Source organism: Zootoca vivipara, chromosome 4 (assembly GCF_963506605.1).
Source record: "Zootoca vivipara chromosome 4, rZooViv1.1, whole genome shotgun sequence".
In the NCBI taxonomy this organism is placed as follows: domain Eukaryota; kingdom Metazoa; phylum Chordata; class Lepidosauria; order Squamata; family Lacertidae; genus Zootoca; species Zootoca vivipara.
Window position 1 is genome coordinate 36,744,110 of NC_083279.1, and position 21,986 is coordinate 36,766,095.

Below are 21,986 nucleotides of genomic sequence, written 5' to 3' on the forward strand. Positions count from 1 at the left end.
TATAAAATACTTCACTATACTTGGAGCAAGAAAAATAATCCTGTCTGGTTGGGAGTCGATGATTCCAAATTAAGCACTGCACTTTAAAAATAATTATAGACATCTGAGTTTGTAACTTTCTGTTGTATATTGCAATCATTTATCCATAATTCATGTATTTATAGAAGGCGGGAATTCTAGCCAGGAGTCCATGTGAACAGTGTGTAAATTGTTTTGTACTTTTTTGTGCCCATTCAAGCACTGATATAAACTGTTTCTGTCTTCTCCTTGAGACGAGGAGAAGAGGGTAGTTCTTCCGAGCCTGGAAAGGAAGAGGGATGAGAGTAAAATAGAAGCAGGGAAGGACTTGGCAAGGTCCCAAACACTTCTGTTCTGAGAAACTTGAATGAAGCATAGGATAATAATTTAATACATAACCTAAATTTACTAGGGACTAGAAAGCTTTGAACATTTGCTACATAAATCAGTGAGATCAGTGAATTTTGCTGAGAGTTCAATTCCTGTAATTTTAATAAAATAGGCATGCACCTGTTGGGTATTTATTTATTATATGTATATCCCACCTATTTTCTTTGATGGAACTCAAGGAAGCATACATTGGGGTTCCCAGGTATGGGCCGAACTTGCTTAGCTTCAACAAAGTTGCTGTGCTATTTCGTGCCTTCATATCATAGCCTGGGTATCAGAACAGTGGACATATACCATATTTTTCTTGGTATGTGATGTTGTGTCAGCTCTGAGTCTCAACTACTAATTGACTTTCCAGAAATCAATCCTAACCAACTGGCCTGGTAATACCTAACATTATTTACACAGCCTAAGAACGAGGTTCAGATATCTTAGGCAATAATGTAGAATTGTTGCTGACTTCCATCTAAGACAGAATTTGGAACAAAAATTGGGTCTTGGGGACAGGTGAGAATTTGTTGCCTTGACCTTATCAGATTTCATTTTAATATCTTAGATATTAATGAGTGCTCCAGTGGGAAAGCTGTTTGTTCTTTCAACCGCAGATGTGTCAACACATTTGGAAGTTATTATTGCAAGTGTCAAATTGGATACGAACTGAAATATGTGAGTGGCCGATATGACTGTGTAGGTAAGAATTAGATTCTAGTTTTCCTTGTGTGTGTGTGTGTGTGTGTGTGCACATGCACATATATGCACATATTTTCCTTTGCTCATAAACTTGGCTGATTTTTGTGTATTTTTGAACTGTAGTATAAATTTTGCTTATTGAAGCTAAGCAAATGCCCTGGAAATTACTTTTGGGACTTTATTGAGTCTCTACTGCCTAGTGGCAAATGAATTAAAATAAACACCTCTCTTTATATATTCTCTTTCTAGACTGATAAGTGGAACCTATAACACAATATTACAGTGTATCCTCCCCCTGAAAGCAGCACTCTCCTTCAGAGTCCCCGCCACTCTTTCCCACCAAGCAGAACTTGCATTCCCCGATTCCTGCACCCAATATTCCAGTTTTATGTTTTCAGCTATCATCCCACATTGAGAGGCTACTCAGTAAAGTGCATCCTCGTGGCACTTTGGGGTGTGTTGGCTTCTTAGGTTTGATTTTTTAAAATTGTACGTCTGCAAGCATTGGGAATTCCTCCAACCTGTTATCTCTTCCTTGTTTCTCATTGGCCCTGTTTTGGCTACAAGCTTGGTGGTGCTCACCACCTGAAGGAATGATGGAGCATTCCTTTGTAGCTTAGAATGTCAAAGGAGAGAATAACATCAGTGAACTATCAAGTCTAGGGAATCTTAATGTTTGTTTGCCCCATGGATGTGAGCTTAATTTCTAATGAAAAATAGTTTCCAAGTCTGTTTTGATGCCATGTGGATGACTGCATACAATACATAACATCTGTACATGCATTTGTCCTGACAGACAACACTTTATGCTTTGTATTTTTTTTAAATAAAAAAAATCAACAAAGTTTGTAAAAAGAATTCTTAAAAAGTTTGTTTAGGAATTATCTGCCCCCTGCCTACTAGTTTTTGACCAAATGCTTATCCCCGTTAATGGTCTGGCTCCAGTCCCCAGAGTGATGTAAACCAGAGAAAGACAATGAACGGGCAGTTTGTTCAAATATAATTTTTGAATTAATACTCATTTATTGTTAAGATCCCCTCCTTCTTTATATTCATTGACAAATGTAGTCTTTAACCATAGCACTTACAAAGAGGTTGCCAACATTTTCATCTGATACAGTTCCTGTGCTTGCATGACAGGCAGGAATTAAACAGGTGCAGCTTTTCTCAGCATGAAAATAATGTTTAATTTGTTTTAAATCTCTGACTTCTCTCTGTCTTCAATTATTTGTTTTCCCCTGCCCGCCCGCCCCCAATTCCTCTAGATATAAATGAATGTACTACAACTATACCTAAGTGTAACTTCCACGCAGAGTGCCACAATACTCAGGGATCCTTCAAGTGCAAATGTAAACCAGGCTACAGGGGCAATGGATATGAATGCTCTGGTAAGTGCATTCTAACACCTTTCTCAAATGATGGGAAGTTGGGACATTTTCAGAATGTACTATGTCTTTTTGTTTCCTATAAGATCCTGTGAGCAGCTGACTGCTATCAGGAATCTAGTCGAGGAGCATCATTAAATTTCACTAGGGAAGAAGGTGTGAGTGAAGAGCTACATAATGCACTAGGGGGGGGGGATCCACAGGAATCTGCTGTGGATCCTGCTACCCGATGTAGTTGCCTTACCTCGCCTTAGGGTGAGCTGGCACTGATCTTAGTAAATACTTTAGGGCGATCCTAATTCCCATCTGTGGGTGGAAGGCCTGAGCACTGTAACACCTGAAGTTCTGCCACTCACACTGGCCAGGGCGAAAGGTGATGGGGTAGTTTTATCCCATGTTGCTGTGCCATCTCCAGTCTGGTGCAGCTTAGAGACCCATATCGGGCCCATATTTATCGCATAACAAATGTTTTCAGAGAATTTCTTCAACGTCATAAATGGTGCTTTTGGTTTCATCGAACACTGTATACTAAACACCGATTTAACGATGCACACTGTGGGAATTTAATCTCACCTAAAGGGGGGATTTACAATTACAGTGTGAATATTAGCTCTTTCCATCTCATTTGACGTACCTTTCCATAGTTCAGTCTAGACATGGCTTGCGTGATTGCCTGAGGAGCAAACATTTTTACCGTGTCAAACTGATTTACCTTGCTAGAACCCAAGGTGAAAAAAAAGCTGATTTGGTGGGGGTGGGGTGAGGACTGTGAACATAGTGAACATTGGTTTCCGCCTATGAACTGTGGCATCTTCAATGTTGTCTGGGTCTGGCTGAGGAATCTGACATGAGTGGACTTGCAGGGATTGGATGTGCTAGATCCAGTCCCCCAAACTGAGCACCATGTCATGCCCCCTTGATTTCCCAAATCCAGAACAACTTTGCAGCGCAGTAAGAATATTTCATTACTTATAGAAAGACTTCAAAGTAAGAACTGCAAGCAGATGTTCTGGTTTGCTGGGCATTCATTCTGTCTTGAAAACCTCTGCAGATGCTTTATTAAAACGCTAGGGGTTTGCCTTACTTATTGCTGAGGGGAAATTTGTAGGGAATTAGGGGTTTCCAGTCAATTTTTCCTTCCTGTACCCTGAATAAAGATTTCAGTGAACCATGTCGGCTAAATTTCACAGTGTAACATCTTTTACAACACCATTCTCTAGTAAGCGGCCGGTTAACAAAACTCTGAGATGGAGGCATCTCAGCAAAACTAACCAGGAAACACTGTTCATAGGAAAGATGGAAACTGCAATGCTATTTCTAACTTTGCAGTTTCTAACTTGTTAAAAGACTGAAACTAAAGCCTCATAAGACTGAATGCTGTTACAGTATGTGCCAGTGAAACAGAACAGCCTTCTTTTGTTTCTGTCCTAGTTTATTGGGAAGAAATTATCTAAACAAGTATGTTAGACAAATATTCTCAGTGTTATCTCTGTACAGTAGTACATATGGAGTACAGTATGATATAGGTTTGAAGCAGGTTATCTCCCCATACTGCTGCTACCCAAATGAGCCTATGTGAAATATCACATTTTCTATTTTATTCCCATGAATTAGAATTATGGTGAAATCATATTTTCCCCTGAACAGATGGGTCACAGACATTAATCATGAGCGGAAAGGACATGTCTTGCTGTGCAGAAACTATCCAGCTTCTTCTCTAAACACACGAAGTTAAAAATATGACATAAGGTCAAATCTGTCAGCCGCTGGAATAACTATATATTTGTCTTTTCAGCTTCATTTAATGGTCTTGCCCTGTTTTGTCAACATTGATGTTTAAGTCACAAAGCATTGCTTTTCTCACTAGCTTGGATGTCATTCTAGTACAAAGAACGTCATTGCAAGATCTTGGGGATTCAGGCCAGTGTGAATGTTATCCAGAGATTCCAGAGCCATATAGACTCAGAGCTGATTCTCATCTTAACCTCTTAATGAATCAAATCTGTACTGGTGGAATGCCTTCTGGGTGCTATTACAGGCAAAGGTAGCTAATAGGGATGGTTGAGAAATTCACTGCTTGTAAATTCTGGTATGAGCTGGCCTGATTTGCAAACTAATGTGCAGATTGGAACATTGCTTTCCAATAGGTTTCATGCTTCTCTGAATGCTGCAACAGTTCTTATCTCAAATAACATAAAAATGTATTTAGAAATGCATGTTTTGATTTATTTATTTTTTAATGCTAGTTTTCCTGCAGATTTTTTAACTGCATGGGTTACAGTGGAAACAGGACAGAATGGCCATAATGAATGGACATGTGCAAAAATGATATGGACCATAAATAAGACTGATCCATACACCCATAGTAGCTAAGGATTGTTCCCAAAGCTTACTTTGTCCTCTGGGAGACATAATTGGAAGCAGCTATCCATATGTAGCTATTCCCATTTATCCACATGGACAGTGGTCCTTGCTTTCTATTGACAATTGGCAGGCTCCTGATAGGGAAGAGCAACTTCTGGGAATACTCCGCAGAATTTGTTATTTTCCTTTGTGGCTGATTTGAGCTCTATGGTGCTTGACACCTGGCTGACTACAATACATGCTGATGAATTGTGTTTGACTTGTTGCTGACAAGTTATTCCGACCCAGTGGTCAGACACAAAACTAAGAAATAGTCACGTACCTTTTTCATGGGATTGACAAAGAGAACATTCTTCTACTCTGTATACTTTTGGCTCTACATAGAGGCATCTTTACAGATAATAGACATTGCTTTGAATTTATTGTACTTCAAATACATTTCCAACATTGCCAACTGGTGTTTCATCAAAACATTGCCAACTGGTGTTTCATTATGTTGAGAAGCACTAAAACCTAAGACCCTTAAAGTGTAAGCTAAGTCAAGCATATTTTGTGTTTTCTTGGTTCTCTACCCCCATCCCCTGCCCAGTTATTCATGAAAACTATGTGAAAGACATTCCCAGAATCTCAGGAGTTGCCAAAGAGAAACTCAAGAAGCTGCTTGTGCACAAAAACAGTGTGAAGAAGCATGGAGACATAAAAAATGTGATCCCAGAACCACCTGTGACCCCAGCTTCTAAAGTTCATGTAAGACCGTTAGACTACGAAGACGGTGTGCACACAGAACAGGGGGAAAGTACTCAAGACGTCAGAAGAGAAGGGGAAATAGAAGAGGAAGAGGAAGTTGAGAAAGGAGGAGAAAGGGAAGACCTTGAAAACCAAACTGGTCATGAGAAGAAACTTCGAGGAGATGTATTTTGTAAGTTTCATCTTTAATTCCCCGCTCCCCCCCTCCCAGTTTCTAAGATGATGATGAATTTGGAGAAGCATTTAATACATTATATGGTGGGATGGGTTTTTTCTTTTATCAATAAAACCCAATTTCTACACCATTTAATGCCACCATTTAATAGCACGTACACTGTTTAACCCCTTAACTTACCAAGAACCCTGATAACTGTGGGATATAGGAGTGACACAAAGCCATTCCGATATAGGGTGGGATTCAACTGAGCTGTTGTGTGCTGACACAGAATTCCACTCACACAATGAGACTCCCCACCTCTCCTGCCCTCATATACCTCTCTGTGCCCCCTAAATCTGCTCTGGAGGATTGGAGGGGGGGAAACCTAGAACAGGGTTAGGGGCATGGAGGGGAGGGGAGGAGGGAAAAGTCCCATTGTTGTGAGCAGATCTCATTCCCCCACACATACCCCACTTAGTGCTATGTTGAATTTCAGCCATAGCCACTATATTTGACAAATATATTCATGCTTATTTATTACAAGATTATATAGTGCACAAGTTCATGTGGTTACTGTGATATAGTGCTCTTTCTTGAAATTGGTATATGTTTTGTTACTTAAATCTGGCTTATTTTACACTACTAAACCAAGATAGCTTGGAGGAGCCTTATTAAAAGAATTTTGCCTGATTGCCCTTGCCCACTACAACTGAGGAATTTTGTTAAAGCCTCTGTTTCAACCTTTACGGACCTATTAAATGCAGGTATATATTTTTCTTGTCCTATTCAAGAGTCTTTCACTGCCTCTCCTGCAAGACACCAGCACCTAGCATTCCAGACTTCCTCTCACCTCTTCTTCCTCAGCACTGTAGACCAGAGGTTATACAGCCTCTGAAAATAGGATGAGGCATGCATGCAGTGTGCATCTAAGCCCTCAGTGCAAACATATAGATACCAGTCTGTCCTGCTACCCCCACCCATACATGCAGTAGATCAGGAAGAGAAACCAGGTTTGCAGGACCTGAATTGGCTATGCAAACTGCATGGTTGGCTTCCACGTGTAAACTTGGGGCTGTCCTTGAAAGAAAGATGTGTGTATCTTTTCTCAAAACACTTCCTTTGCTTCTAGTTTAGTTGGAAAGCACTAAATCAGTGGCCATGACAATCTGTCATGCAAACCCACCCTTATTTCACTTAAATCTTCAGGATTTCAAGCTGCCATTTTATTCATATGTGTGTGGGTTGTTTTTTTTAAGTGATCCTTGTAGAATCAACTGTTTCGTTTTTGTGATGCACAAACTGTTTTTCTGTCTATACTAATTATATTTCTTTTGCTTGAAAACATCCAAATGCCCACATCACTATAACAAAACACTATCTGGATAAATGAGATTGTTTGAATCACGGCCTTTAAAATCCTTTTAGTGTTGGTGCTTTAGAGCATAGTTAGCTTAAACAAATAAGGAAACAGTTTACAATACATGCCTTCAGTGTTTTCAAATATTTGTTGATTGACTTTGCATTTTGATTGGACCAGGATAAACTCAGGGGTACTTATGATCCTCGTTTATCAAAACTAGGCAGACAGTAAGATATTTAATGATTTCTCAGTGATTGCAATATGTTTCTTTGTTGACATATACCAAGCAAGGAAGAGGGATCAAGAACATTTATTTTTGGCTCGGTTCTCCTCCAACAGCATGTCATAGAGTGGCCTTTTGGATAATGCTATGGTTTGCATTAAATGCAAAAAGCTTCAGGTTCATATGCTACTGCTCCTCAACTTTGTCCTCCTCTGGTATGGCCATGAAGAGAAGATCAGAAGCTTTCTCTTCCACTTTTAAGCTAACTGACAGTCCCTTGCATTCAAATGTGGGAAGCCTGCTTAGTTTAAACTAGCTTTTCACAACCTGATGCTCTCTAGACCAGTGTTTCTTAAACTTGGGTCTCCAGCTATTTTTGGACTACAACTTCCATCATCCCGAACTAACAGGGCCAGTGGTCAGGGATGATGGGACTTGTAGTCCAAAAACAGCTGGAGACCCAAGTTTGGAAAACACTGCTCTAGATGTTTTAGAGTACAGTACAGCTCCTATTGGCCAGGCTATTCTGGCTGAAGCTGATGGGAGTTGTAATCCAAAAAATCTGGAAGACATCAGGTTGAAGAAGCCTTGTCTAAACTGGCATATGATCCTGGCTTGCTCAATAAAAATCAGCCAGAGCCCCCCAGACTCTGATTAGATTAGATGAGTCATGACTGCACCAAAAGATAAATGTGAAGGGTACTTGTGAATCCAAAGCTTGAGCACCTAATGTTAAGCCATAGTTTTGCAACATGGTTTTGCAACATAAGAAGGAGCTGCCTTCTGGAGAATTTTGGAAGTTTTAACTTTTGTTTTAGATTAACCACATCTTGTGGTTCATTTTAACTTTAGTTTGTAGAAAGATGCTGCAGCCCTGGTTTGAGAATCTGGCTTGTTTAGGGATGAAAAAACACACCAGGGGAGGGAATGGGAGGGGAAGCCAAGGCTTATTCTCATAATGCTAAACCATAGTTTAGTATCTGAAGAAGTGTGCATGCACACAGAAGCTCATACCTATGACAAACTTAGTTGGTATCTAAGGTGCTACTGGAAGCAATTTTTTTAAAAAAAATTTGTTTCGACTACGTCAGACCAACACGGCTACCTACCTATAGTTAGTACCATAGTTTAGTGTTATGCCTGAAAACAGGCATTGCTGTGTCCATAACGCTCATAGCAGCTGCCAGAAACATGTGGCAGGTACTTGAGAGGGTGCCGCACAACTCAAAGCTAAGAACTGAAACACGTTATGGTTGCTACAAGGAAGCTGCCTAAAATGATCTCAGAGCCAATCATCCCAGCCGAAAAGAAAGAAAGAAAGAAAGAAAGAAAGAAAGAAAGAAAGAAAGAAAGAAAGGTTTCCTCCCTCCCACCCAGTATTTTAAAGAAAATGGAGCTCTGCTATGAAAAGTGGAGACACATTCTAAGATTTCTTCCTTACATGACTCCAATTAACCTTTTGAACTAATGAATGCTCCTTGCAGAATTCTTACACTTATTGTAACTCCAATCTGTCGTCTGGGACAGCTTTCTTACAATAAAATGGCAGTGTTCAGTCCTATGTCTCTCTCTTAAAAAAAACAACTAATTCAGAGCATAGTAGGCTCCCATTATCACTAAATTATGGTATTTCCATAAGTAAAACTTGCACTAAAAACCAGCTTTGTACAGTTGTAGTGGATGCATGAGGTTTGATCAAATGCATTTTTTAATGGTGTGGGTGAGATCCCCGAGGGGGGGGGGATGTTCTGTAATGACTCACTGCTCTGGTTATTGTATGCTAAAATACTGCTTTATCGGTCCTATATCATATTCCATTGAAGTGTCTAATTTATATTTATTTACCTGCTGAAGTGCCAGAGAGTGTTACAAAGTAATTTGACCAAAGCTCTTCCAGATGGTGCCCTAAAGATTTATTCTGTGCTGTGTTTGTCATCCCAATCTCGTGGTTCCTCAGATGTTTTGCCAAAATGACCTCCTCTTTAGTTGATGCCAAGAACATACAGAAATCAGGCAGCAGGAAGCACTTGAATGGAACACAAATCACCATCAGTGGTGATTAATAACAAATACTGGGGTCACTGACACAGTTGATCTGAACATTACTGTTTCAGGAGTAATTTCTGGCTTCACCTTCAGATATGTCCTACATGCAAATCCTCCATTAGAACTGTTACTAGGCCTTGATACTCACAGGCCCCCAGGCTTAAGGCAGCAACTTTTGGTACAAGCAAGGGCTCAGATATGCTCACTGATATATTTTTTCTTTTGCCTTCAACAGTGCCCCCATGTCATATCTTTGAGTTTCAAACTGAGCATCAAAAACAGCTTGTGGTGAGATGTTGCAGAGAGGAGGAGCAAATGTTTGCTATTTAAGAATAATTAATCCAAACATGCCAAATTGTGCAGTTCTCTGGATTATATCCATAGTTTCTAAGGGACATTTTGGCTGAAATGCTGCATTAAAGGTCTTGAATCCCAGGAACATCAATAGGATTTAAGCAACCTAATTGATATGCTTTAGATGGAACACCAAACTGTGGTTTTGTGTTATGCATACAACAAACTTTGGGATCATACCTTCTCCATATTCACCTTGAGTGCTGCAGTTTCTTAATTTATTTTTAGATTCGAGACATGGTTTGCATTACATTTGAACCCAACAAGCTATGGCTTCCTAAAGCCATAGTTTGTCTGTAATCTAGAAGCACAAACTGTGGTTGGTGATCCTGGCTTGCAGGGAGTCTTAAGTTTTGATCAAACCATAGTTTGCCTGATTCAGATGAAAAAGCAAGCTATGGTTTGCTGAGAATCCAGAAATAAGAAAATTGATCTTAATGAGGAGGAGGAGAAAAAGAAGCATGTAACGCCCGCCCGCCCCCCCCCCCCGCTCAAACCTGCTCATGCAAAAAGAAGACAAAGCAAAACTATGGTTTGGCATTATGTCTGAATCAAGTCTACATTCAGGATTGCCGTTGTACCTACCGGTATATCCACAATCAAGATTCTTCTACAGTTGTTCAGAAACTACAGTTGGCCATGCCAGCAAATTGAGGTATAAAATATCGCCAACAAGCAATTTTTCCTTCACTTAAAAGCATTCTGTAATTCAGAAGTAATAATTAATTCTGACTGGTGGTGTTTCAGTTATCTCTCCCTCACCCCCACTGTCAGGGATGAGCCAGTGGTTTCCAGTTCCCCGGAGGGGGACCAGGAGGAGGGAGATGATGAGGGGAGAGCTGTTGGAGTAAGTCTAGAGGCGAGAGAGCCAGGAGGTTCACAGGAGCAGCAAAGGTTAAGCTCGAGCTCAGAATGGGGGTGGGGAGAGGTTTGCCCCAGCAATAGTGAGAAGTGCAGAAAAGAGGAGGGCTGAAAGGCGATCGTCATTTTTTGGGTTGTTGGAAGAGGCAGCGCAGGCCTCAGCAGAGATCTGAACTGAGTGACTCTGATGAGTGATTATTACGTGCTAATGACTTGTTGTAAATACTGCAAATAAAGGCAGAAAAATGTCAGAAAAGACTCGTGGTGATTGCTGTGACAGCTCCCATCCCCACCATGTGCAGTGAACTTAGTATCTCATACCGTGTTTCCCCTTTTTTAAGACGTAGTCATTATATAAGCCATAGCAGGATTTCTAAGCAATTGCGCGATACAAGCCATACCCCGAAAATAAGACATACTGATAGACCCTTCACCCAGTAGCAATAACCCCCCTCCCGCCAGCCAACCCCCCCTTAAAAATATCTCCATTTTGCTGTCGCTCCACAGACACGTATTTCCTTTAAAAGCTTGTAAAAATGCACTGAAGAGCCGTAGCTGCTGGCTGCCGAAGCCTCGTGACCTCCGTGAGCGCGTCTGTCTCTCTCTCTCCCCCCGCCCCCTGCGTCTCTCTCTCTCTCTCTCTCTCTCTCTCTCTCTCTCTCTCTCTCTCACACACACACACACACACAGAGAGAGAGAGAGAGCACCCACCTCTCGCTTCCCCCCACCTTTCCCTTCCATTCTATGCGCCCACCCCTGAGTTGCCTGTTGATTTCCTCTTGACGGGAGAGGGGTGATTGAATGCAAAGGCTGTTTTCCCTTTAAGGGAGAGATCTCCGTGTGCGCGTCTGTGTCCTCTGTCTCTCTGTCTCTCTGTCTCTCTCTCTCTCACACACACAGAACCCACCTCTCGCTTCCCTCCACCTTTCCCTTCCATTCTATGCGTCCACCCATGAGTTGCCTGTTGATTTCCTCTTGACGGGAGAGGAGCGATTGAATGCAAAGGCTGTTTTCCCTTTAAGGGAGAGATCTCCGTGTGCGCGTCTGTGTCTCTCTGTCTCTCTGTCTCTCTCTCTCACACACACACAGAACCCACCTCTCGCTTCCCTCCACCTTTCCCTTCCATTCTATGCGTCCACCCATGAGTTGCCTGTTGATTTCCTCTTGACGGCAGTCTCCTGTGTCTGATTGTTGTCTCCTTGCAGCCTTCCTTTCTACCTTATGCTTGCTTGTCTGTGGAGCTGCCCCTTTAAGGATTTGTAAGTAGTCTGGATCGCAGTCCTTGCCTTGGGGACTTTTTTAAAAAAATTAAGGACTTTTTCCTTCTTGCTGTTTGTGAGCACAAAAGTTAAACTGCCGGTCCTAGCTTCCTTTACCCACAAAATTTTACCTTGCTAGCTCAATTGCTTCTTAATTGCTACCATTTACCAAGTCAGCAATCTTAATTGCTGTTTAGCTGGCTTCTTTGTTCTCAGCAGGTAGCTTCTTTGCTATCAGTGATAGCACTACAAAGTTCTGGTTACAGGTAGGTAGCCGTGTTGGTCTGGGTCGAAGTAAAATAAAAAAATTCCTTCAGTAGCACCTTAAAGACTCATACCAAAATAAAACTTAGTTGGTCTTTAAGGTGCTACTGAAGGATTTTTTTTATTTTAGCACTACAAAGTGTTACATTGTTGGAACTTAAGTCTTGGGCAGCTGGCTAGTAGAGATCCTTATTTGCTTTTACGTATAGGCTACTGCTAGGACTGTATCACACAGATAGATTCCATTATACTGGTTTAGATTTAAGAAGCTCCAGTGTAGCAGATTGCTATTAAGTGAGTCCCCACATCAGAGGAGAGAGAGAGCAGCCCTTTGCGAACATCCCAGGGCTGGGGAGAGAGGGCTGGGCCAGGGACGCACACCTCCCTTCCCTCAGACTCATAATAAAAATACGAGTAAGACATCCCACCAAAAATAAGCCACCCTGTGGTTTTTTGAGAAAAAAAAGTAATAAGACGGTGTCTTAAAAAAGGGGAAACACGGTAGTTAAGTCGCTTTCCATTTTAGTCATAGCTCTTTCCCTTACCTCATACAGATATATGAAATAAACACTTCTTTAGAGGCTTACACATTTGGTATACTTCCTTCTAATTCAAGTAACAGAAGTCTAGGTGATTTATACCATGGTCTTAGTAACATGACTCTTGCAATGGTACTAGACGAGAAGCTTTTGGCAATACATTATAGTCTCTATACAGTATTTCCTGGATCATCTTTCCTACGTTCCGTTGAGCATATTTAACTGCCTTGAGGGTTTCTTATGTCTTTGTACATGTGTACTTGTCTTTTCAAGTAACATCTGTCAAAGGTTTCACATATGGCCCCAAAGAGTTTTCAGTTTTGCAAAGTGCTAAAGAAGAGCCTTATGTACCAAATTATCTCCATGAACCTTAACACATGTTTATATGGGGATGGCTTGCTGCCGAACCAGGCCCTGGGTTAGTTTGCGTGCCTGAACCAAACTTCCATCCATTTGTCCCATCCATGTACATGGAGGTGATAACTCAGAGTGTGGTCTTTAGGCACATATTGCAGTTCTACTGCTAAAGCTAACTGGGTATAGCCCCCCAAAATTCCTGGATGAGACTACCTAGGGGATCACAAGCTACTCTGAGCTTTTAGGAGAAAGTATAAGGTTGTCCTGGGGTCCTGTATTGGAAATACAGTGGTACATCGGGTTACAGATGCTTCAGGTTACAGACTCCGCTAACTCAGAAATAGTACCTCGGGTTAAGAACTTTGCTTCAGGATGAGAACAGAAATCGCGTGGCGGCAGCAGCGGGAGGCCCCATTAGCTAAAGTGGTACCTCAGGTTAAGAACAGTTTCAGGGTAAGAACTGACCTCCAGAACGAATTAAGTTTTTAACCCGAGGTACCACTGTACCTCTTGAGTTATAACTCCTTACAAATATTGCTTTGCCAACACACAGTATTTTGCCCTGTCCCACAAAATGCATGTTCCAATCAGTAGCTCAAACATTGCACAAAAACCTGATCATTGCATAAAAGAATGAACATGTTTTGGTGGTGCATTTGAATTTGAGTTCCTACAGTCTGCAGCGTTTCATCTAATAAGGGATATTATCTGGAGATAGCTTAGCCATGAGTTAGTTTTTGACACTGGAGATAACTTAGCCATGTGTTAATTTTGGAGATTTTAATTTAATTTTTTTAAAAAAAATTGTCATGTAAACACAACTGGTAAGTATATGTGGCATATAATTTGTTACATTGTGAAAGCTTGGTGGTGTGTGATGTACAAATATTTCAGTTAATTCATATTTGTATTAACTGGTTGTTGTTTTGGAACTAACAATATATGTTTCAATCATTCAGCTAAAGAAGCTGCTGCGTTTGGGCCCCTCCCAGCACAAAGGAAACTTCCAGTACAAAGAGCAGAGCTGGAAGGTGGGCAGATTTTAAAAGGATTACTTTTGTTTTCATCTAGTGGTGGTTTCTTTTCATGGGATCCTTCACTGGGCATTAAAAAATGATAATAAACAGCCTTTTTTGACAGACACAATCCAACATTGCAATCCTAACTATATCTACTCAGAATTAAGTCCTATTGAATTCAGTTGGGCTCACTCTTGGGTAAGTGGCTTCAGAATTGCAGCCTTAGATTAGTTAAGAACTTGTAAGATCTTCTATGGGTCTGTTTATAAAACCTCATATTTTTACAGGCCTGCAATCATGCCTGTTCCTCCATCAGTAAAACTCATAGTATCTGTTACCTCCCATAAATCTTCCTATGCTTCTATCTGGTCAGCCCTCTACTTGTGTGTGTGGTTCCAGTTTCTCATGTGTACCATTTAACTTAATTGAATCTGACTGTGCTGGTTTCAGCCTGACTGCAGTTTATCAAGAAATATTACTGAAATATGAGAACAGGTACACTGATACACCAAGATGCTTATCCGGAGCTTATCTAGGCAGCATTGCCTTCTACTGGGTTCCACTTCACCTGGAAATAGGGCAAAAAGATACAACAAGAGATTGGTTCAACTAGCACGCTTTGCTGATCCTAGTTTGCAGCTCAGAGTAGTAGGGATGACATAGAGAACTGCATCATGTCTGCATTATTTGCAAATATTGGAACACACACTGCTAGCAACGTGTGAACAAGTCAGACAGTTCTATGTCTGGAAGCAATATATTCAGTGCAATATATTATTATCCTGGCTAAGTGGGAATAGTTTGTCCATGAACAGCTCCAATGCAGCTGAGTGAATAAATATATATAGCTTATCTTAGGGGAGAAGGACTGAAAGGGAAGAGAGTTTTGCCTTGCTTCACAGCATGTTTAAAATGCTTCATCCACTATGTGTAATACAACACCTTGTATTTCCTTTCTCTGAATACCTTGTCTCTATTTCTGGACCTCACCTAAGTGGACTGCAGCTTTGGGCAAGGCTCTTGTGCCTGGCAGCAAGATATAAATGATGACTTTGACTGGAATCCTGCAGATCATGATAATGGTAATACTCCTAGATATGCAATGCCTCCCCCATCCCTTGGCCTCGCTTGGCTTCCTCTGTGTGTCCCCTCCCAGTTAAGAGGTAGAGCTTGATCAATAGAGAAAACCCAGGAAATGTGCTTGTATATCAGATAATTGGTCAGTTCAGACATAGACCATGGCGTATTGGACCAAGATCAAGAGTTTTCCTTGCATGCTCAAATGCAACGTTTCCCCCCGGGGTTTGTTTCTCATTATGACCAAACCAGGAAACTGTGGTTTAATCTCTGGCTATAAACCATGGTTTGATCCTGGTTAGATATCTTCTTTTCTCTCTCTCTTTTTTAAAAAAATAATTTTTATTGATTTTACATAATAAAGAAAGACATACAAAACATATTCTGCCTTCTTCTCCCCCCCCCTCCACGAGCCCCCTTCTGCCACAAGAGAGTCTCATGAACAGAGAACAGTCGAAGGCAGTCCATTACATCAGTGGTTCTCAACCCCCGGGCCACGGACCGGTACAGGTCCATGGATCAATTGGTACCGGGCCGCCCAAGGAACATTTAAATACAATTAAATTAAAATTATTGAATCAAAACAATCTAAATAAAATATAAACAATCAACGTCCCCCCTCAGCGGGCCGCGGTAAAATGATCAAACGTTGACTGGTCCGCGGCGATAAACAGGTTGGGGAGCACTGCATTACATAGTTGAGTTTCTCCCCACCTCCCTCCTCCTCCCTCCAGAGCCCCCCCTGCCATCAGAGGCCCCAGTGATCCTGGTTAGATATCTTATAGACAGACATTAAACAACAGTTTCCAAGTTCAGATGTAATGAGAAATTGGTTTATAACAAACCCCAGAGGATTTGTATTACAGATGGTGAGAGGGAAGTAGAGAGTGCATGAACATATTTGTTATCAGTGCAACAAATCATGAATTTCCAGACCCTTGTGATCCAGACCAATGTATGTCTTTGGTTTCATCTGCTGCCTGGTCATTTTTATCTGGAGATGTCAGGATTTGAACCCGAGACCTTCTGCATGCAAAGCGTAAGCAAGAGCACTGAACTATAGTCCTTCCCCTGTGGTAAATAACCAAAATATTTAAGATGAAACAAAAGTAACATTCCGTTTCTCACTTTCTAAACCCCAAATATCTCTCTCTCTAGGTGATGGATATTACATGACGGTGCCGGGGTTCGTGGGTCACAAGAAGGATGTTGGTCGTTTGAAACTTCTTCTCACTGATCTTGAGCCAAAAAGCATATATTGTCTGATTTTTAGTTACCGACTTGCAGGAGAAAGAGTAGGGAAACTACATGTGATCCTAGGCAGCAGCAGCAGTCCTTCCTGGTCACAGAGTGTAGGAGATGATGAACAGTGGAGGACTGGACAAATGGAAGTCCACACAGGGACTGAAGCAACAATGAATGTAAGTTAAAGATCAAAAACCACCTGCAATGACCAGTGTAACTAGTTGCAGTTTGCTCTGACTGCTGGCAAGTTGTAATTATGGCTACTGTATATGGTACCTCTGGTTAAGAACGTAAGAAGTGCCTTGGATCAGACCAAAGCCCAGTATACCTGAAGGAGCGTCTCCACCCCCATCATTCAGCCCAGACACTGAGGTCCACTTCCGAGGGTCTTCTGGTGATTCCCTCACTGCAAGAAGTGAAGTTACAGGGAACCAGGCAGAGAGCCTTTTCAGTGGCGCCTTCCCTGTGGAACGTCCTCCCATCAGATGTCAAGGAGATAAAGAACTACACTTTTAGAAGACACCTGAAGGCAGCCCTGTATTGGGAAGTTTTTAATGTTTGACATTTGATCACATTTTTATATTTTGCGAGGGAAAGCCAACCAGATTGGGCAGGGTATAAATAATGAAACTACTGTTGTTGTTGTTGTTGTTGTTAGTTCAGCATCCTTTTCTCACAATGGCAAACCAGATGCCTGTGGGAAGCTCATAAGCAGCACATGATCGAAACACCACTCTTCCCCCACATATTCTCCCCAGCAACTGACATTGAGAGACAGGCCACCTCTGATGGTGGAGGGGGTAGTATGCCGCCATCATGGCTAAGTAGTCATTGATAGCATTGTTCTCTTATGATTTGTCTAAGACCCATCCATGTTGGTGGTCATTACAAAGGTACTTCCTTTAGCCTGCCCTGAAATATTCCAACATTCAGCTTCACTGGATGTGGCTGGGTTCTAGTATTAAAGGACGCAGAAAGGTCCAGGGACAATATGCCACTGAGTACTAGTTGCTTGGGGGAAGTAGCGGAAGAGTCTTGTTGCCCTTCAAGACCTCCTTGTGGGTTTCTTGGAGACATCTAGTTTGCTGCTGTAGGAAGAACAACGCTGGACTAAATGAATCTGTTGGTCTGATCCAGCAAACGGTGGTTCCTATGTTCTTATTCTCTGGACCTGATTGTAGCATGATGATCTCAAGGCTTCAGAGATAAATGTCTTACTGCAAATTCAGTGTGTGTGTGTGTGTGTGTGTGTGTGTGTATATATATATATATATATATATATATATATATATATATATATATATATATATATGATTCTAATGTATTGGGGGACTGGAGTATTAGCATCAGAGACCATTGGAAGGTGAGGAGGTAGGAAACATTTGTTGGGCCTGTTACCTTATTTCTCTTGCCCATATCTCCACCAACGACTGGGCCGATTAAATATATCTGGACAAAGGAGAAAGAGTATGGCATGCTGTGCAAAGATGGAATAACAAAATGGCAGAATTGGGCTTTGTGAAATGGTATGGGAATGTTAAGAGGGGCAGTTGTGGTTTTGGTTTTTAGTTTTAGCTTTTAAAATAGGGAGAGGCATTAAAGTGACAAATACATTCCACTAATTTTTAGCTCATCAAAAGGGGTTTCGGTATAAGGAAATATAAACCAAAAACATACTAAGCAACAAATTCCTTGACAATGCCATTTAAGAGTTACGGTTGATTCAATGTGCATGAGAACAGAAGACATATTTGCATTGTAGCATACTACAGGACATGAGCAGAATTTGAATATGGTATTTATTTGTATTGGGTTTGTAAAACTGAATTTTATATCTTTAGATCTTATTTTGAAAATCTTAATCCATACAGAAGCATAAGATGTCTCATTATTTCAGTGAATTTTTTGATATGGTGATAATAATAATAATAATAATAATAATAATAATGTGCATGTAGCACAGTTCAGTTTTCTAACTTATGAGCATCTAGTACCTCTTGATAATTTGCACTTCTGTTAATAATGTTTCCCCCACTCATTTTATTAGATCGCCTTTGAGGCAGAACGTGGAAAAGGTAAAACTGGAGAAATTGGAGTGGACAATGTTATGCTGTTTTCTGGTCTGTGTCCTGAAGACCATTTGACATTGGACATCTGAGCTTACTATTTTAAATACTATTATATTATTTGTTGTCCTGGTCCAGAATTTTGTATCATTGTGAGCTAGATAAAGTGCAAATCTGGAAACCAAACTTCAGTGCAGACAGATAAACCGACAGGTACAAAAATGTCTCCAGTTAGATACTACATTTGTATATAAAATATACTAAACTTTGGTTTATGTGTAGCTCTACTGTATTATATCATTTGTGGTCAGGGTCTTATAGAATGTGAAAATATTTTGCCTAGATTTCTTGCAAAAAAAAAGGTTTTACATATAATTTCTTTGAAAGAAAATGCCTATTGCTGTATATTCCCCAAGTTCTCCTGCAGGAATGTGAAACAGGATCTTCAAAAGGATATGCCATTTCTTGTAACACTTAGAACTCCTACAGTTTGCTACAGCTCTGTGGGTACCCTGGTGTATGCCTGGTGGTTGCTGCAGTAAATAAGTAAAGCATAAGAGAGAGATGTTGTTGTTGTTGTTGTTTAGTCGTTTAGTCGTGTCCAACTCTTTGTGACCCCATGGACCAGAGCACGCCAGGCACTCCTGTCTTCCACTGCCTCCCGTAGTTTGGTCAGACTCATGTTGGTGGCTTCGAGAACACTGTCCAACCATCTCGTTCTCTGTTGTCCCCTTCTCCTTGTGCCCTCCATCTTTCCCAACATCAGGGTCCTTTCCAGGGAGTCTTCTCTTCTCATGAGGAGGCCAAAGTATTGGAGCCTCAGCTTCAGGATCTGAAGAGAGAGATACATATCTCTAAAAACACATGGATATGTTGGCCAGACAGTCACTTGATGAGTATCTGCCCACCACACTTTAAATGTTAACTGACACAAACACCAATAATATTTGTCTGGACTTTGGAATCATTTTACTGCCTAAATATTGCAACTGTTTGAATTTATTTTTTTCCCTAAAATAAAAAGTCACCTTCTCTACTTCCCTTGTAAATCCAACTACAGCTATTTTAAAAGCTGCTTTTCTTTATATAAAAAAAAAGCGCCAGTGGATTTGGCGGGGCAAGTGTTTTTATAATTAAATGAAACTATACCATACTGATTTTGGTGAAACTTTTCTTTATGGGGAAACTCAGCCAGATGGGTGGGGTATAAATAAATTATTATTATTATTATTATTATTATTATTATTATTATTTGGTAAAAGTGATGTCACAGACACATAGGGCCACAAATCAGTCCTAAAGTAATCCAAGCAATAATTGTTGAGTTGCTGGGGCAACCCAGTCAGATGGGTGAGGTACAAATAATAAAATTAGTGTTTATTATTATGTTGTAATTGACAGTGCTGGGCACCCATGGAGCACAGTTGCAAGTTAAAGCAGACCGAGACTATATGCATTCATATAGGTCATTTCCCCCTTGCATAGCCAACAATGTTGGGTCACAAAAACAGATAATTCCCAATTCCTGCTTTTGCAGGAACACCTGGGAGCAGAGGAGAGGCATAGTAATGGGGGGGCGGGGGGCATGCTGCCCCGGGCGGCAGGCTGGGCGGGCTGACCACCTCTGACGGCCACTGCCATGCGACACGGCGGCCGCCATCGGGGAGAAGCCCCGATGCAAGTGAGACTGCCTCACACCGTGGCTTGCTCGTGGGGGTTTGCTGCGCCGGTGCGTTGTATGCCTCCTGTGTGTGCATGCGTTGCGTGTCATGATGCATGTGCACGACACACACCCCGCCCCCTTCGGGTTTGCCGCCCCGGGCAGCCAGGCGGCTAGCTACGCCACTGCCTGGGAGAAGAGTTCTGATGTGCAAAAACTTTTTTATTTCTTTCATTATGAAAGACAGTGCTGTGCACATATTCTTGTGACTCCCCCAAGCATGAAAGTGAATTGGTTGGGCCATGCTTGCTAGGACTTTGTAAGTGGATCAGTGTGGTTTTGCAGCTTCATGGGTGTGTGGGGGGGGAATATGAAGGTCACAATAAATATGCTTGAAGCCATAAGAAATAAATATGCTTGAAGCCATTGAAATCAACCTTTCGCTGAGAAACAATGTATTGGTTCTCTCCGCCTTGTACTATATATATTTATTCATCATTAAGCTGATCATATATATCCATGATTGCGGAGGAGAAAATATATACTTAATGTCAAAATCTACAAATTACACTGATTTGCCCCCCCACTGTATTTTCCTCTAAACTGAAGACATATAAATGGTTTTTTGTGGGGGGGGGGTTTAAAAAAATGCTAGCATTACCTAGGAATTATTAATTTTCATATGTATGGATGGTTACCAAAATAAGCGAAAAGGAATACTGTTGAATGATGTGTATGAGTTACAGATACTGCTCTTGGAACTTATCCAATTATATTTTATAAATAACTAGATTCATTTTGAAAGTGTAATAGCACATCTGGAGACAGATTTGAACTAAAAAGGGAAAACATTTCCTAAAGATGTCTAAGTGATACAAAGTGATAATTACAAACTTGAAAAATTCAGTCAATTCATGAGAAAACATTTATTTTATGTGTGTCTTTGTAAACTATGTATGCTGATCAGCTTTTAATTAGAATTTGGCTGATATTGTGCATAGGAGTATAAATGTACAAGCTCTTCTGGAACAGCAAAAGCAGCTATTTTCCTTTTGTCAATACAAGAACATAAGATAAGTCCCTCTGAATGCCTTGAGAAGTCCAGAAGCAGGACATGAGCACAACAGCACATTTATGTTCATGATGCTCAGAAACTGGTATGCAGAGACATCCTGATACTGGAGGTAACGGGACCCCTGACCATTTGGTCCAGTCATGACCGACTCTGGGGTTGTGGCACTCATCTTGCGTTATTGGCTGAGGGAGCCGGCGTATAGCTTCCGGGTCATGTGGCCAGCATGACAAAGCCGCTTCTGGCGAACCAGAGCAGCACACGGAAAGGCCGTTTACCTTCCCGCTGTAGTGGTACCTATTTATCTACTTGCACTTTGATGTGCTTTTGAACTGCTAGGTTGGCAGGAGCTGGGGCCAAGCAACAGGAGCTCACCCTGTCGCGGGGATTCAAACCGCCGACCTTTTGATCGGCAAGCCCTAGGCTCTGTGGTTTAACCCACAGCGCCACCCGTGTCCCGATACTGGAGGTAATTCATAGCAATCATTCCTAGTTAACCATTGATAGCTTATCCTCCATCAATTTGCCTAACCCCCTTTTAAACCCAACCAAATTAGTGGAAAAGATGGAAGGAAATCTTAATTTGTCTATTGCATATCATCATGCAGTTTGTATAGTGCTGGTATCTATGGTTGCCAGCTGCCACTACTCCAGGGGACCCATGGGCTTCTCCTGTTGTTCTAGTGATCTCTCCAGGTTGCCTGCGAGCTGGCCCACTGTCCACCTGTCACATCACTTTTTCTGTGCGATGGGCACCTGATATTATGCTGCTCCAACTGCGGCAACTCCAGCTGGCCTTTCCAGCACTGGAAAACTGCTCGGTGAACGGGTGA

At 41.3% G+C, this 21,986-nt stretch overlaps 1 protein-coding gene across 1 annotated transcript in view; it reads left to right on the top strand.

The window, feature by feature from the left end:
* EGFL6 (EGF like domain multiple 6) overlaps window positions 1–19,468 on the top strand; it is a 42,134-nt gene extending 22,666 nt beyond the window's left edge. Inside the window, exons 6-12 of the mRNA XM_035115536.2 lie at window positions 965–1,099; window positions 2,364–2,486; window positions 5,437–5,766; window positions 13,974–14,045; window positions 15,029–15,115; window positions 16,269–16,531; window positions 18,403–19,468. Of these exons, the coding sequence (XP_034971427.1) occupies window positions 965–1,099; window positions 2,364–2,486; window positions 5,437–5,766; window positions 13,974–14,045; window positions 15,029–15,115; window positions 16,269–16,531; window positions 18,403–18,513 (1,121 nt within the window). The 3' untranslated portion in view covers window positions 18,514–19,468. The remainder of the gene's footprint in view (window positions 1–964; window positions 1,100–2,363; window positions 2,487–5,436; window positions 5,767–13,973; window positions 14,046–15,028; window positions 15,116–16,268; window positions 16,532–18,402) is intronic.
* The last annotated feature ends 2,518 nt before the right edge of the window (window positions 19,469–21,986 follow it).